Source organism: Protopterus annectens, chromosome 10.part0, assembly GCF_019279795.1.
Source record: "Protopterus annectens isolate FY-2018-M chromosome 10.part0, PAN1.0, whole genome shotgun sequence".
NCBI classification, from domain to species: Eukaryota; Metazoa; Chordata; order Ceratodontiformes; family Protopteridae; genus Protopterus; species Protopterus annectens.
Window position 1 is genome coordinate 1,659,851,173 of NC_056744.1, and position 18,186 is coordinate 1,659,869,358.

General features: G+C 38.6%; 1 protein-coding gene across 1 annotated transcript in view; it reads left to right on the top strand.

Annotated features, from left to right (window-relative positions):
• The window catches only part of LOC122814388 (neurotrophin receptor-interacting factor 2-like), a 272,710-nt gene extending 254,741 nt beyond the window's left edge, over positions 1-17,969 (top strand). The window contains exon 6 of the mRNA XM_044086972.1: positions 17,769-17,969. Within this exon, the coding sequence (XP_043942907.1) occupies positions 17,769-17,896 (128 nt within the window). The 3' untranslated portion in view covers positions 17,897-17,969. The remainder of the gene's footprint in view (positions 1-17,768) is intronic.
• Positions 17,970-18,186: the final 217 nt, after the last annotated feature.

Below are 18,186 nucleotides of genomic sequence, written 5' to 3' on the forward strand. Positions count from 1 at the left end.
AGACCTAAAAAGAGGGCCTAAAAACATATTCAACACATTACAACATGGATCCTCCTTTATTCTCTCATCTCTTGCTAAAGCAGTACCTCAGAGGGGCTAAAAACATAAGACCGCCCCGGAGAGCACCAACACCAACTCAGGACCTCAATTTCATTTTGGAAAAACTGACCACCTTTTGAGCTGGCCAATACAGCCGATCTAAAATTTTTATCATGGAAAACAGCTCTGCTCCTGGCAGTAACTTCAGCACGAAGAGTCTCAGAGCTACAGGCATTAATGGCAGTGGAACCTTTTATAATTTTTCATCAGGACAGGGTATCTTTAAGGACAAACCCTTACTTTATGCCAAAGGTGGTATCTAGTGCGGCTCTTAAACAAACAATCCATTTGCCAACCTTTTATCCAAACCCACAGAATAAAGGGGAGAAACTTCTGCATTCTTTAGACATACACAGGCAGCTACGCTTCTGCTTGCACAAAACAAAAGCTTTCAGGAAAACCGAGCAACTGTTTGTGGCATATGCTGCAGGATCACAGGGCAAGGCTATCTCAAAGCAGACTATATCCAAATGGATAGGACACTGTATTCAGTACTGCTACACACAGCATGGAAAATCAGTCCCAAATAACATCAGACCACATTCCACCAGGGCAACAGCCACTTCAACAGCCTGTCTCAGAGGAGTACCTACCAAGGAAATTTTGGAGGCTGAAACTTGGAGTTCAGTGCACACCTTTACCAAGCTTTACTCTAAATCCAGAGCAGGATTTGCCACTGCAGTTCTGCAGGGCCTCATAGCCAATCCTAACTCTTTATAGACCAGCCACCCAACCTTAGCTTTGGGATTCTACACCAAGTGTGATGACTGCAGCAGTGTAACACGATGGACATAGTACAATTTTCTACCTACCATAAATGTAGATGTTCGAGTGTTCACACTGCAGCAGTCCAGGTTACCCTCCCTCCATCCCCGCTGAAATAGCTAGACTTCTCTATACCTTTCTATCCTATACAACCTTTGGTGTGTATTTGCTGGTAACTGAAGGTATTGTTTTTATTTTATATGTATATTTTTGATTAGCAATATGTATTACCTACCTACTTGGGGGCACCTGACATCTGGGGCAAGAAACACTGAAGAAAATGGCGTCGGCTGCATCTTATATACCCCTGGCGGACTGACATCAGGGAAGAAGCGACAGCAACCAACGCCGGACCAAGACTTTGGATCTCTGGCCGACTGCGGGACTGCCTGACGGCAGGATAACCCAAGTGTGATGACTGCAGCAGTGTGAACACTCGAACATCTACATTTATGGTAGGTACAAAACTGTACTTTTTGTTGTTCTAGCCTTTACTTTCTGTATGGGTAGGGAAGTACCAGGGAGCTGTAACATCACAGCCTGGGTGGGTTTTAGGACGGCTGTGGTGATGTCAGTTTGGGGGGAGGGTATTGGTCAGAAAACTACCTGTATTCAGTGTCCTTGATGACATCAATGAATTGGAGACTGCAGCAAGCTTTTCCAGGGCAGGATAAAAACTTTTTTGAAAGTGAAACCATCACAGTACAGTAAGGTACTGTTCTAGTGGTGACAACAGTTGATTTAAAATATTTTAAATGCTGTATTGTTGTTTATTCATAGCAGGGACAGTAAATAGGGAGAAAAGGACAGAGAAGTTGAGTGTTTAATAATAGAATCCCATTGTTGTCATTTAATAAGATGTAAGAAATTATTTGATGGATTATATTGTTCTAAAACTAATAAAATATAATTCCAATTAGCTGAGTCAAAGACACTGTTAATATCTAAGCTTATTAGTGTTAAGCTATCTTTTATGCTATTGGCATACCCCATTATTGTTAAAATTATCTTAATATTATAAGAGCTCCTATTATGAAACACTTTGGTCATTGTTAATCAGAAACAGTAAAAATTATGCATTCTGCTGGCATGACTAGTCATAAATATTTATATTATCAATATTTAATAAGTAAATTGGCCTACTCAACATTTTTTTAATATACAGTTGAAATCACCAGCCGATATAATACTGCCTTTTGAAGTTTGAGTAATCTGGTCTAGTTGATGTTTTGACAGTTGTGACCCCAATTCCAGGGTCCAGTAGACATTATTGAAGGTGTATAGTTTCATTTTAATTTCTAGAGTTACTGAACAAAACATACTTTTTTAATCATTATAAGTACCGAGAATTTTAGATGTGGGTAAAGAGCTTCTCCACAAAATGACCACTTCCCTTGTTTCTGACTGTAATGTGAGCTAGAGAACACCGTATCATTTTTTTTTTTGTATTAAGCCTGTCTAAGTCTTCTTGTAACAGATGTCTCCTGCAAAAATAACCTGAGAATTAAATAATTTTAGAATCTAAAGTTAATTATCTTGTGACCATTATTTAAACCATTAATATTAATGGATATTCGGTTAAGATATGTCATATATTAAAACAAAAATACATATATCATCAAAATTCTAGTGGTATGAAAATATCAATGGAACATACACACAATTTTTGAACTGCATATCAATAAATATATGGCCAATAAGACTGAGATTGTTAACAATATAGTTGTTAATAACAGTAGTAAACACTAATAAAAAAAATCTTCAAAAGAGATTAAACATAAACATCTGTTACCCATCTTTCTCCTCATGGAGTCTAAGACTCCTAGTTTGAATAGCAAACCTATCCAAATCTTCCCTCCCGTCAAAGCAAGATAAGACCAAGACCTGTCTACTGCATTTGTAAGTATTTAATTATTTAAAAAGAAAAAATATTAATCAAATAAAAGACTGTCACAATGAAAAAAGCTCATAAACGTTCAACCAGTTTCAAGTTTGTGTAAACATTGTCTACATTTTAAATGTAAAAATTATGCAAAAATTAAGACCCTACAACTATTAACAATGAGTCCACTCTAGTATTACTATATGAAATGGGCAAAGTCAGGAGAAACAAACAATGGACTAATAACTAGTTTACAGAAGATAGCTTGAGATCATAATATCAGGCAAACACAGTCAAATATATAGAGACACATAAGGAGACAGAATATATCATAGTACAGCATGAAATTGCAATAGCATGCATGCTATGTATTAGGCATTTTCTATTTAAATAAGTAATGGGATGACAATAGTATGTATAATCATTTCAACTTATTCAACATCCTAGTATTAATTACGTAATGGTCATATTAACGCCTCAGCCAAAAAAATTGCAAATATGCAAAGCAGAAAATTATCAAGAAGAGTAAAATCATATACCTATCTAATTTAAAAGCATATAAAAATAAGGTTCCAAACTGTGACATGTGATGCCATTCTTGGCATTAAAAGAACATCCTATCTCCAAAAGTAAATGAAATAAAATATCCATGGCTCAGCCTCAAAGACACAAAAAATACAGCCCAAATGAAAGCAACTTGATGTTGAAGCAGATAAATACAAGCAATTCAGCCATTTATTTAATTTATGATTTTCCCATAACAGAGTCTGATACACATATGCCTGCAGCTAGCAAACAACAGTATATATAAAATCTTGCTCGTTGTGACCTTTTTCTCTTCTTATAGACATATTATTTACAATAATAAAGTAACAACAGGCTACGTGCAATTGTTCTAATACATAGTACTTCTCAATGATGGATGTAAAACATGACTTTACATCCAGGTGCAACTAACCATAGGCAAAACTGCTCTACAAATTTTAGCATGCTACAGGCCACCCTCTCAAATTCAGGAACCCCACACAGCCTTCCTGAAGACACTGGAGGGTATAAATGTATCTCCAAACACCATCATATTGGGTGACTTCAACTACCCGAATATAGACTGGGAACATTACTCAAGCCCTAACTTTCTAGCCCAGCGGTTCCTGGAGTTCATAAATTCAAATGCCATGGAACAGCTAGTCACTGTTCCCACGAGAGGAGAAAATATACTAGATCTCATTATCACAAACATGGGGACAAAATGCTCCACACCGGAAGTATATCCCTCATTGGTGAGATCTGATCATAAACTAATCTCACTGGAAATCCACATCCCGCCCCCACCCCAAACAAAAAAGACCACAGTGAAGAACTTCTCAAAAGCAAACTTCACACTACTCAAGACTGTTGTGGTATCCTTCAAGACCCTGAGCCAGTGGAAACCACAACCCAAGCTGCGGAAGCCCTTACAAATGCCTTCTATGAACACCTCCAGGACTGCACGGATCAGGCAATCCCAAATAAAACCAAGACTCTTTCCACAAAGGGCAAACGTCCAGTCTGGTGGACCCCAGCCATTAACAAACTTTACAATAAGAGGAGAAAGCTATTACATGATAGAACAAAATCCATAAAAGGGAAGTCACCCCTGATAATTATTAGTAACAAAATACGAGCACTCATAAAATCAACTAAGGCCAATTTTGAGAGAAAAATTGCCATGGATTCAAAAGACAATCATAAGGCCTTTTTCAGCTATGTCAGGAACATGGGTGGAAATTCCCAGATATGCTCAGAATTAGTCCAAAATGATACAAAAATCACTGAACCCACAGACATTGCCAACATACTGGCAGACAGGTTCAGTGCAAACTTCACCCCTCTCCCCTAAAGGAGAGATAACTATCCCAGCGGTGTAGCCTCCCAGACATCTCAAATGTGCAGGTGAAAGCTGCTCTCTCTAAAGCTAAAACACAGCATCAATGGGACGGATGGTGTCCCCGGCTGTGTGCTACCTGAGCTAAATGAGGAATTAAACCCGCACATAAGGCAGCTGTTTAATCTCAGCCTTACCACAGGATCACGTGCCCAAGGAGTGGCGTCGGCAATTGTGGTCCCACTCCACAAGGGGGGTGCTCCTACGGACCCTGGTAATTACCGCCCCATAAGCAACAAGTCTAGTCTGCAAAGCTATGGAGAGGATCATAATGGAGCTCATAAACAAAGATATAGGGGACTTGCAGACATTGGACCCGACCCAGTTTGGCTTTGTTAAGGGAAGATCATGCCTTTTGAACTTGGTCGACTTCTTCGAAACAGTCACCAAGGCCATTGATGAGGGAAAGGCAGCCCATACAGCCTACCTTGACCATGCAAAGGCCTTCGACACAATACCCCACTCGGGTATTGTAGAAAAACTTACCAGCTTAAATGTAAACCCATATGTCACAAGATGGGTTGCAAACTGGCTTAAGGACAGAACCCACAGGGTTAGAGTTGCTGGCGCTATGTCAGACTCCAAGCCGGTTACAAGTGGTGTCCCACATGGCTCGGTCCTTGGCCCCCTATTGTTCGGCATCTACTTCTCAGAAGTACAGGCCAACATGGGAGGACTTTGGCTGACAAAGTTTGCAGACGACTGCAAACTGGGCCATAGTGGAAAGATGCATCGGACACGGATATCCTTCAGAAGGGACTCACGGAAACAGATAGCTGGTGCCAGAGCCATGGCCTGAAGTTAAGCGCCAAAAATGTATAGTCATACCCTTGGGAAAAACAAGGTAACCCCAAGCTACCATATAGGTGGCAATCCACTAAGCACAGAAGAGGTTATCAGGGACCTGGGGTCCAGGTTGACAGTGGCATTTCTTTTGACACTCACATTGCTAAAGTGGTTAGAAAGACCTTCTACATTGCCCACCTGATGATGAAGGGATTCACAACCAGATCTAGTGAGGTCATTGTTCCCCTGTACTCTTCACTTATCAGACCAGTGATGAGTACAATGCCCCATTCGGGATGTATCTCACCCGACATCTGCAGCAATTGGAGAGGCCAAAGTTCCTGACCAAAAGGATAAAGGGACTGCAAAATCTGACATATGGTGCCAGATTGAAGAAACTCCAGCTCTATTCAGTGCATACCGACTGCTCAGAGGTGACATGTGCCTGACATACAAGGCCATGTACAACCCGGAATTAATGGACATGCTCCACCTCAAAAAATCCAAATCCACCAAAACCACTAAAGCAAGCGACTTAAACCTTAGCACGGATATAAATAGGACGTGCTGGAGGGATAGATTTATCACTCAGAGACTCCCTATGCTGTGGAATAAAATCCTGGTCCATGTGAGGCAGAGCACCTCGCTGGCTCTGTTCAAGAGAAATCTTGACCTGTGGATGGGAGATCGTAGGTTTATCCCGGGAATCATCTCTGTGTCACTGCTGGACAGAGGCACAACAAACTAATGGGCACAGTATTTTTTCATGTAAGGGGTGGCGTAAGCTACAAAAATTTGGGCTAGGCTTATAAATGCCTTAGGGCAGATAGCCTAGTATAAACCTATGAACCTATGACTGGAGTTAAAAGAGAAATGCTGCAGGCATATTTCACAGGAATTCTGCCTCATACTCCTCAACTGTATAGATTTTTGCAGAATGTCCAGATTTTGGCATCACATTCTTGGCCCATTTTTCATGAAGTTGTGACCTTCTAGCAAATTAGTAAATCATTAAAGATTGAAGTTTGAAAAGAATGACAGATATTTGAGCTTCAGACCTCACTTCATCCAGAAAATTTACAGCAATGCAAAACCCATTATTCTATCAACTTCCAAGTCTGTAAGAACAACAACAAAAAGTCATACCTACCTTTGGATCCCTGTCCCACTTATATTTATGACTTTGCCCAGATTTCGTACTCTAAGAGGTTGAGAGGTATGTTCAGACTCTGTGCCGTCTGGTCTAGCCCGCTACATATATATATTTTTTTTTTTGAAAGGGAAGACTGACTTGTCTGCCTCACTATTTAGCTCATTAATATTTATATGCCCATTACTATCCACTTCATACAGCAGTAGCATGAGGGCCACAGCCAAAACATACCACCTCGACTGCAATCTCTTAATCAGGTCAAAAAATGTACAATAATGGGTTTAAATGCCAAACTTCTAGATATCTCTACAGATAAGCTTTAAACAATGTCAAATAACACATTACAAGTAAAAAAAGAATTACCTCACACTCTCTGAAAAGTCAGTCTTCCTCGCTCTTAATTTCATATGCACATTTTCTGTCCACACTTTTCTGATATCAGTTCCAAATACCTGTACAGACTCCTTTCTACAAGTCAAAATCAGTACCATCGTAAAGCCATGGTAGGACAAGATAGTAATTGCATCTACCTAGCACACATATCCTTTATCTTTACTTCTCAGTTATTTAGGAACACTGTTTTTTTCCAAGTTGATCAAGAACACACTGCAACACAAGATTTCCTTCAAGGACTGCCGTGCAATCTTTCCTCTTTCAAAGAAGGAATTTAAAATGTACTGAACTAGTATGAGGCAAATTCTGATCTCTCCTGCACAGTTTAGTTCAAATAGTGCTACAGAATAATCAGATCCTCTGCCAAAAGGCTCCTTTAATTGCTTAAGAGTACTGCAGGCCCTTAACCTATCAGAGAAACTTCAGGCGCGGCCATGTAATTCTGACGTTTGCACTAAAGCTCATCTCTGAGATAGCATACAGGAGTCCCCAAATAAAACATGCAATCTTGGTAGGAATCCAGAAGGATTCAGATGAACTCTGGTAAAGGTGAAAAGTCTCAAGACAACAGGGAATATTTTGAGCTTAAGGGATAGAGATGTATGTGAGATGATGAATGCAGTTTTGAACAAATGGAGCCAACACTTAACCCAAGACAGGATAACAGACAAGGAGTTGTACTATAACCATACCATGTACATTAGTCAAAAGCAGCACACCAAAGGCGATCCATTTCATAAATCCTTAAAGTGAACAAGCATCAAGAAACCACACACCAGCAACACACCATTGAGGCAGCCCATCAAGAAATCCAGACAACAAACTTCCTGGCCCCATTACCTTACCATTAGAGCTTGACTATCAAAACAGAAAATATAAAAAGAATGTGCAAATTTCTATGATCAAGGCAACCAGACCAAATCACAACAGGTAAAACACAAGACAATTAATTACATTTAACTATTTAAATGTAAACCCTACCATATTAACATATAGAAAACTTAGTAAAATGGTGTTGTGTCTTTTGGCTTTTCCTGGTTAGGGGTCACCACAGCGGAACTCCGGTCCGCTAATGACTGGCAGTAGATTTTTACGTGCCATGTTGCCGGCTCTGACGCACAACCTTCAACGAATGTATGCCCATTCACGCATGTCTCCACACAGAAGACACTCTAGCGGAGAATCGAACAGGACAACATCTTACTGTGAGGTGACAACGCTACCGCAGCACCACCGCCGCAGTTACCTAATTAAATTAAGTTCAAGATCTGAAACTAACAAAGATTGAACATGTAATGTACCATAGATTAAATAGTTTTGTTTGGAAGTATTTTCATAAGATCCTTTAAAAGAAATAGATAAAAGAAGTGACATTAAAGACAAAACTGAAACAAGGGAGACTTGAATGTAAACTAACGCGCGCAAATTATATAATAGTAAAAAACAGGATTGGGAGATTAACTGAAACTAATTATTCTAAACCTAAACATAGTAATTAATTTTAAAAAATTAGTGGCAGTTGAGCATTAATTAGAGTTAAATAGTAATAATATAATTAAAGTTAAGCAGATGAAAAAAAAAATAAAAGCATATTTACCTCAATGTAGAATATATCCAAGTCTGCCATCTTAGCTTTAACACCAATTAAGGCAGAAAAAAAATCATAAAAGGTGCATGATAAAAAGCAAATAAGTTTAGAAGTCATTTATCTTTTAATTTCTTTTTCTTTTCTTTGGTCTTCTAGCCATTCCTTTTAGCTTGTCTTTTCAAGAAGCTATTGCTTTAGTCCCTATTTTCTATGTGATCTATTGGGTTCCCTTCACATGGTCGACATCTCAGAATGCCTTCATTCATATGGCCAAGAGCATATGATCGACATTCAAAATGTCGACCATGTGGAACCGCCATCTCCATACAGTGCAGAATGGAGAGATTTCCATCTTCCGCACTGTAGTGCAATCTTGGAGTTAGTATATTTAAGTTCTGGGAGGTGCAGGGTGGCATAGTCCCCCCCTGCTAGCAGCGAGAAGGTAAGTTTTTTTTGTGTTTTTTGTTTTTACGTCTATAGTTGACATTTTGAATGTCAGTCATATGGTCTTGGCCATATGAATGTCGACATTCTGAAATGTCGACCATATGAAGTAGATCCAATCTATTATATTGTTAGATTTTAGGAATGTCATAGTGGCATCCAAGTCATCAAAGAATTTGATCCCATCTGGAAGAAATATTTTAAGTCTGGCAGGGAAAAGTAAATGAACTTTAACTTGTCTTTTCTTCAGGTCTTTTATTAAAGGGAGAAGTCATTTCCTTTTGGACATAAGTGTCACAGCATAATCATTGTCAAACCTTATTGTTCTGTCTCCTATTTTTGATAGGAGAGTTAGACCATGCAGATTTAAGGATTAATTGTTTGTCCTGAGATGAAAAACATCTTACAGTAGTAGTTCTTGGAGAAGGATTGTTTTTTGAAGAAGATGTAACCAGGGATCTATGAACCCTTTCAATTCCAAATGACATAGCTTCAGGCAATTCCAGAATCTGAGGAAACCAAGAAGTTAAAAAGTTTGCCGTACTCTCAACTTCTCCCTTCTTTGGGAGACCAAAGATACAAATGTTTCTTCAAGACCTATTTTCCAAGTTATCAGTTTTATTTGAGAGAAGAGTATTTTGTTTCAGTAAGAACTCAGTATTACTTTCATCTTCATTTACTCTCCCTTCAGTGTCATTCAGTGCTTCTTCTATACCAGGTGTTTGAGATTATTGCTCTTTCAAAGTCTCATGAATCTGTTCCAGCTGCTTAGAACATCCTTTGTAAACATTATCTAATTTGCTCTCTATTTTGTCTGTCTTTAGAGAGTTCCTGTTTATTAGTAAGAACAGACTGAAGCTCCTTTTTTAAAGATAAGTCCTGAGAACTGGTTTCAAAGTGAGTCATTTTAAAGTTGTGTGCGAAGAGATCTTTAAGATAAAAGTTTGACAGGAAAATGTTGACATAAAAAAATGATAATATCCCTCAAGACACATTAAATAGTTATATCCACTTGGAGAAACCAATTTGGATAGTTTGGAAATATAAATTCCTGTCAGGAATAGAAATATAGTAGCAGAGCAGGAGAAATCTTCTGCTAGCCTGTCAGCATCTTAGCCACCAAACAAATGTATTATTGACTTCACCTCTGAGACTTTAATGCAGAGCTTTGATGCATCTTAAATCCCTGATTGCCCCAGTTTATCTCAAAAGGTAGTTTACTGGAAATGCTAAACAAGGACAAAAGTATCATCCATGGCATCTGACAGAATACCTGGTTTGCTTAATTAATTTTGGTAAGTATGCCCTTGTAGACACATTCTTCTATAACTGTTTAGCCCAAGTTTAGCTACTGTTTTCCCCTGATGAGCAGTGGACTGCAGTGGTGATGCCACTCAGTAAGGGTGACCTTATAACTGACATGGGCAGTTAAAGACCTATCAGACCTAGAAGACTCCTCTGCAAAACCACAGCATGCATCATAACTGACATAATAAATTATATCAGGAGTTTTTAAACACTTTTAATGGTTGTTCTTTATTGTTAGCATTAATCATAAAAGAGCAAATTAACTTCTAAATTAAACATCAAATTAATTGAACATGTATAGTCAGACTTGTCTCGTAATGAAAGTTAAACATTGTAAATATTTACATATATATATATATATATATATATATATATATATAGTGGAGCCTATGACTCAAAATGTTTTGCAGTATTTTCTGTATTCTTGAAGTCTATGATGACTCAGAAGATTTACTGTTTAATTTCATCTTCTCTAATAGTGATATCAAAACCTTAGACTTTATCCAACAGTTTGGCTACGTAAAGGGTAATTTGTATCTATACAATCTGGTAATTTTCTTCAAAATGGTTACTAAGGCTGTAGACAGTGACTATGTGGTACACTTGTCATAGCTTGATCTGGCCAAGGCCTTTGATGCCATTCCCCATGCTGGCATCACACAGGAGCTAAATACTTTAAAAAGAATTCCATATGTGGTAAGATGGACAACAAACTGGCCGAAAGAGAGAACCCACACAATGTGGGGAGCAAGTCCCTCAGCAGACGGAGTGAAAGTGACTAGCTCCTCAAGAAGCGAGAGAGAGAGAGAAGACCTCTGGTTAACAAAGTTTGCAAATGACAGTAAACAGGGTTCTTGTCAAGTCGCACCCTAATATTGACCTCTTCCTACTAAATTTGTGATGTACTACAAATGGGTGTAAACTAGATGATGTATGTATGTCTTCCAGCTTTTCCCAGTTAGGGGTCGCCACAGCGGAACTCCAGTCCGCTCATAATTGGCAGTGGATTTTATGGTGCCGAGTTGCCAGCCCGAAACCCAATCTTCAACGAAGGCAGGCCCATTCACGCTCGCACCTACCTGCATGCCTTTAATGTCACTTGAGATGATAAAAAGTATAATATCATCACTTTCCTTCTTCATCATATTGTATAGACAGCATGTCACTACAAAACAGAAATGTAGTCAGGGCCTACAAACGTAGATGGATAACTTTCTCTCTTTTGACCATGATATGGTAACAGTTGTCAGGAATTCTTTCTATTTAATACAGTTAATTACTAATAAAATATCTTTACGGTCTAAAGTGGAAAACACTCCCTTGTACATGGCATTAGTCAGACTAATTATTGAATGCAATGCCTCCTTCAGAATGTATCTCACTGAACGTATCAGCTGAAGGATCTGAAAGGTTGATAGCAAAAGGAATCGGAGGCCTTAAGTCCATAAGCTATCAAGAGAGGCTGCAAGTTCTGTCCTTTTATTCAGTGTGTTATCAGTTTTTAGGGGGAGTTCTGTTTCACTTGCCACATTATTAGAATCCAGGTTGTCCTAGAATTCCTGTTTCTCTGCAAGTCCAATATTTCCACCATTGCAAAAAACCACAGACCTAAACATTCAGTAAAAGATAAATAAAACAAGGTGGAGGATTAGGTTTAGAACCCAGTACCTCCCAAAACTTTCTCTATTAGTTAAGCAGTGAGTTTCAGTATTTACTCTGGGATTGGCTGGTATGACCTTCCTGAAGTTATAACATAAGGTGGGGATATTAGGAAGGTGTGAATGGTGATAAGACTAAGTAGCCTTGGAATATCTGGGAATCTATTTTGAACTATTTCTAGAAAATATGCAGAACTGCTGTAATTTGGGCAAAATTACTCATTAACACAGTATGATTAGCACAGCTGATGTTAATCATACCTGCAGTGCTAGTTGCATGGGTGGCCTTGTCCAATTTAAAGTAACACTAATGGAAAAGCAGGCTGTACACATCACTTCTGCTGTACTACAGATTAACTGCTGTACTGAATTTGCAGTATTCAGTTCCTCAGTTAAGTACATTAAATCAGAGAAAGTGACTTCAACTGAGTAAGAAATTCAAAATTATGATTTTATTCTTCAGATGAAAGACATTCCCACATTTAATTTTCCTTTTTGCTGTCAGCACAAGGCAGTAGCTGTCTTGCCTGTTGGAAAAGAAGAATGTGGCATTTAATTAAGTAACTGCTGGTGGGTATTAATGAGTTAATTAAAAATACAAAATCTTGCATACAGACTAGAGTTAATATAACTGCATTTTAAAAATGCAGATATGTGACATTTACTTTGAAAATTATGTCCTTATTTTTTGTTGTCAGTTTGTCAAGAACAGTGTTAATAATGTTCTAATATAATTAAATAAAAAGAACAGTTACATTCTGCTGTTCAGAGAGTATAGCTTGCTATAGCTTCTATCTATATTCCTCCTGGCAACAATATACCCATCCTCGAAAACATGCTATCCTGGTTCTATCTCAACATACCTTATGAAACACTCATCCTTGATGATGTCAATATAGACTGGTCTAAACTTTCTACTGACTCTTCCTTACTCGGTATTCACCTTTATGGTTTCCACCAACTCATTTCTACCCCCACTCATTTCCACAAAAACTCTACCTCCAGCTCCACAATAGATTGGATTCTTACTAACTCCCCTCAACATTACCACCAGCCCAAAACCCTACCAGACTCCCTTAGTGACCATCTCCCTACCTCTATCCTAAGATATGACCCACACACTCCTAAACCCCACCTCCTTAGAGATTGTCGGAAACTATCCTCATTTAACTCTTCGCAATTTAACTCACTTCTACAAAAATTGACTGGTCCATCCTCAGACAACTTCCCCTGAATGATGCCGTTGACACTTTTAATAGCATTTTCCTGAATACTCTGGACTCCCTAGCTCCCTCTAGGATGATCAGAGTGAAATCTAATCATGCTCCCTGGCTTTCAAAAGAAACTAAGACTATCATGAAACAAAGAGTCAGTGTCTGGAAAGCCTGGATCAAAACTAAACAAACTCCTCATCTTCTCAAATACAGACAACTACATAATCTTGCCAAAAAACAGACAATTATAGACAAAAAATCATTTTATAGCACAGGCCAGCATAAACATAGATCTAACCCCCATAAATTCTGGTCAACACTTAGTAGCATCCTTTACCCAGGCTCTCCCTCTAACCCATCCTCCTACCCAAACTCCACTCCGGAGGAAACAGCTACCCTACTTAATTCCCACTTCACTTCCTCCATCCAAAATCTCCTACCCTCTCAACGTAACTCCTACTCCTTACCAGACCCAACACCTACCCCCAGTAACACTTTTTTCTCCTTCTAGCCACTTCCCACTTCTTACATCAAATCTCTACTGCTCAAACTTAAACCCTGCTCTCTGCCTACTGATAAAATACCTCCCTCCTTCCTCAAACGTGCAGCTGACTCTATTACTTACCCAGTGAATATATTAATTAATAGATCTATGCTAGTATCTACTGTTCCTACTCTTTGGAAATCTTTCTACACTACCCCTCTCCATAAAGGAGGCAACTCCACTGACTCTACCAAGTATTGGCCTATTACCATTCTATCCCCCCATCTAAGATACTAGAAAAATGTATCCATACACAGCTTCTAAACCACCTTCTCAATCACAACTTACTCACCCCTGCTCAACATGGTTTCCGTCCCTGTCACAGCACTTCTACTGCTCTACTGTCCTTCACCCACACCATTGCAGAATCCCTGGACACTAATAAATCTACCTCCTGTCTCTTTCTAGACCTCTCCAAAGCTTTTGATACAGTATCCCATCCTTTGCTTCTATCAAAACTTGCAAACTTTCACCTATCCTCCTCCACTCTCAGCTGGTTCGCTAGCTATCTATCTGGACGCCAACAATCAGTCAAATGGCTCTCCTCCTATTCTCCTTTCCTGCCTCTCTCTACTGGTGTTCCACAAGGTTCCATCTTAGGCCCCCTTTTATTCAACATCTTCACCAATGACCTCTTGCAATCAGTCATCTCTCATACAATATGCTGATGACTCCACTATTATTTCTATAGCTGACAACATCTCTGACCTACACACTCTAACCCAAAAAGCTCTACTTTCCACCGAACAATGGCTTTCAAAAAACTTACTAATCCTCAATCCCAAAAAAAAACCAAACTCTTGCTCTTCCTCCCCCGTTCTCTTGCTCAGCATAGATCATCCTTTGTCATGAAGTCTTGTAATAATACAGCCATCCAACCTGACACCCACACTAAACTCTTAGGGGTTATCATTGACGATGAACTAAAATTCAATCGACATATACAGCAATGCATAAAGAAAACCCATCAGAAACTAGGTCTTCTTTATCGCAACAGAAAATACCTCCCTCCTGAGGCTAGACTCGCCCTTGGACAAGCACTTCTCCACCCCTCTCTCCTCTATGCCGCCCCATTTCTCACAAATATTCAAACTGCTACCCTGAACAAACTTCAACAAACCTACCACAAAATAGCCAGATTCATTACCAACTCCCCAAACAACACACCACTGTATTGCCTTAAAGTCTCAACAATGGCTGGAGCTCCCACAACTACTACATCTCTACCAATTTCACATGCTGCACTCTGTGCTCTTTAAACCTTCCTGCTGTCCATCTCTATCTCTCCTTGTTTCTATCTACTCCCCTTCTCGATCTCTCTGCACCTCAAATCAGCAATTGCTCAATATTTACCACCCTAATAGGTCTGTAGGTAAGCAACTCTGCAAACACTCTGTGGCCCAAGCTTGGAATAAACTTCCCCTGGCTATACGCTCTATCTCTCACACTCCACTATTTAAAAAAGAACTGAAGACACATTTACTCAATTCCAGAACCTGTCCCTGCTATGACCCTACTTAGCTCTCCCCTCCCCCACACTCACATCACTCTCAGTAGATCCTACAGACACTCTTGACTCTCCCCCATTGTTCAGCAACAAAGAATTTAATTTTGAAAAAAAACATTTTTTCATTTTATTTTCTCGTTTTAATTATAATCTTCACATGTAGTTGTTTACTTCTATTGCTTACTATTATTGTTTGTAATACTTGTTTTTCTTGTACTGTAATTATATATTGTATTTTCTGGAGCTTTTCTCCTCAGGTCTCCACTGAAAATGGGACAAAATCCCATTTGGACTAACCCGGTTAACAAATGTCAATAAATAAGTAAATAAATATATTGGCCAACATTCAGTATCATCTAGCTGTATAAGCTGTTTACTTTATTTCACAATATTGTCCTCTCAGTTGGTTTTACAGTTCTTCACCCCTCTGTACCTTAAGTACTTAACCACAACTTGGATATTTCAGTTTAAATCATAGAAACACACTTCACTGAGTCACTTTTCATTCCAAAAAAAAAATAAAACTATAGAACTCTCTACTCCATTGAGCACAGTATATATAATTAACCATCAGTGACATAGTGCAAGAAACTAGTCGGGGACTTTACCTTCATCAGTCATGTTCCTGTGGTGTTACCTAACTAATTGATATCTCCCATTGTAATACATCCTGGAATATTTTGGTGTGAATTTAATTTACCTTCAGCATTCATATTGTGCACTCACAACCCCCTTCTCCAACCCAAGGCACCCTCCTACTACTTACCTAATTGCAGCTCTGCCTGTAGTACTACTTATCTGACTTATGTTTTCCTGTATTAACCACGTCATCATGTTTGTCTTATTCCACTCATGACCTGCCGTCACTTCCTTTTTGTTCCTTCACTATCGTCATCAGCTGCTTTGCATACAATCCCCCCCTTCCAAGCAACCATGCAGTAACACAGTAATATACCTCTCTGTGTATCCTCACTCAGTCCCTCTGTTACAGCTTCATGTTGGATAAATTCTATTCCTCATATACTCCGTCTGATCTCTACATTATTCCTTTTCATGCTGCTCTTCTTCATGCCATCCTTTTACACGGTCCCTGTACTCCTAACTCATTTACTTCTGTTTACCTCTTTTATCTAGTAATTGCATGATGTTGTTACTTGTTGTTGTTGTTACTTTCAGCTTTTCCCGGTTAGGGGACGCCACTGCGGAACTCCGGTCCGCTAATGATTGGCAGTTAATTTTTACGTACCGAGTTGCCAGCCCTGACGCACAGCCTTCAACGAAGGCATGCCCATTCACGCATATCTCCACGCAGAAGACGCTCTAAGTGAGAGTTGAACCGGACAGCGTCTATAGTAATTGCATGATGCAACTTCATATTTCTGCTGTGTGTTTCTCCTGTACTGTATTTTCTGTTAACCCCCCCCCCCCAGCATTTCTTTGTTCATTTCCAACCATATGGTTAGCACTGACTTGTTAAGGATTAGTAATACCTAAGGATGTTGTCATTTCCAACCATGTGGTTAGCACTGACTTGTTAAGGATTATTAATATCTAAGGATGTTGTCATTTCCAACCATATGGTTAGCACTGACTTGTTAAGGATTAGTAATATCTAAGGATGTTGTCATTTCCAACCATATGGTTAGCACTGACTTGTTAAGGATTAGTAATATCTAAGGATGTTGTCATTTCCAACCATATGGTTAGCACTGACTTGTTAAGGATTAGTAATATCTAAGGATGTTATCATTTTCAACCATATGGTTAGCACTGACTTGTTAAGGATTAGTAATATCTAAGGATGTTGTCATTTCCAACCATATGGTTAACACTGACTTGTTAAGGATTAGTAATATCTAAGGATGTTGTCATTTCCAACCATATGGTTAGCACCGACTTGTTAAGGATTAGTAATATCTCAGGGTGTTATCATTTCCAACCATATGGTTAGCACTGACTTGTTAAGGATTAGTAATATCTAAGGATGTTGTCATTTCCAACCATATGGTTAACACTGACTTAAGGATTAGTAATATCTAAGGATGTTGTCATTTCCAACCATATGGTTAGCACTGACTTGTTAAGGATTAGTAATACCTAAGGATGTTGTCATTTCCAACCATATGGTTAGCACTGACTTGTTAAGGATTAGTAATATCTAAGGATGTTGTCATTTCCAAACAGATGGTTAGCACTGACTTGTTAAGGATTAGTAATATCTAAGGATGTTGTCATTTCCAACCATATGGTTAGCACTGACTTGTTAAGGATTAGTAATATCTAAAGATGTTTCATTTGCTTCCCCATTGCATCTGTGATGACTAATGTAGTTCTGTTACCATCTGCAGTAATGTTCAGGGTCTGTAGTGACAAACATCTGTACATTATCCTGTTGTTAATTTACACTTTGAGTTTGAATGTTTTGTCTTCATTCCTCTACTAAAGTGATCCTTGTCCAGTTGTGATAGACTAATTAGTAATTATGTTTATATTTTATATGCAGGATACAAAATTCCTCCAGAGAAGTTATTACAACTATTTAAAGCAGATGAAGTTCCAAAGGATATTGTGACGGGAATAAATATCAGGAAGCAGAAGGATAATTTTGAAGAAAACTTCAACAGTATGTAAATAATTTATTAATTGTATTTTACATAAATTTGTTCTTTTCAACTGATGTTTTAAATATTTTAGGAAAAGTGAAAACGTGCGTGATGTTAAAGGACTAAATGGTGTGACACAACAAGGAAAATTCTGATAAGATATGTTAATGTAAATATGAAAAACTAAGATCTTTTTAACATAAAAGGATTATTCCCATGACTGTGGCACTTGACCAGCAGTTAGTGTGTGGAAGACGTGGACATTACAGAAAAGACTACTTTTCCAGTTTTGTGTAAAATAGTATAAAAATGCAGAAT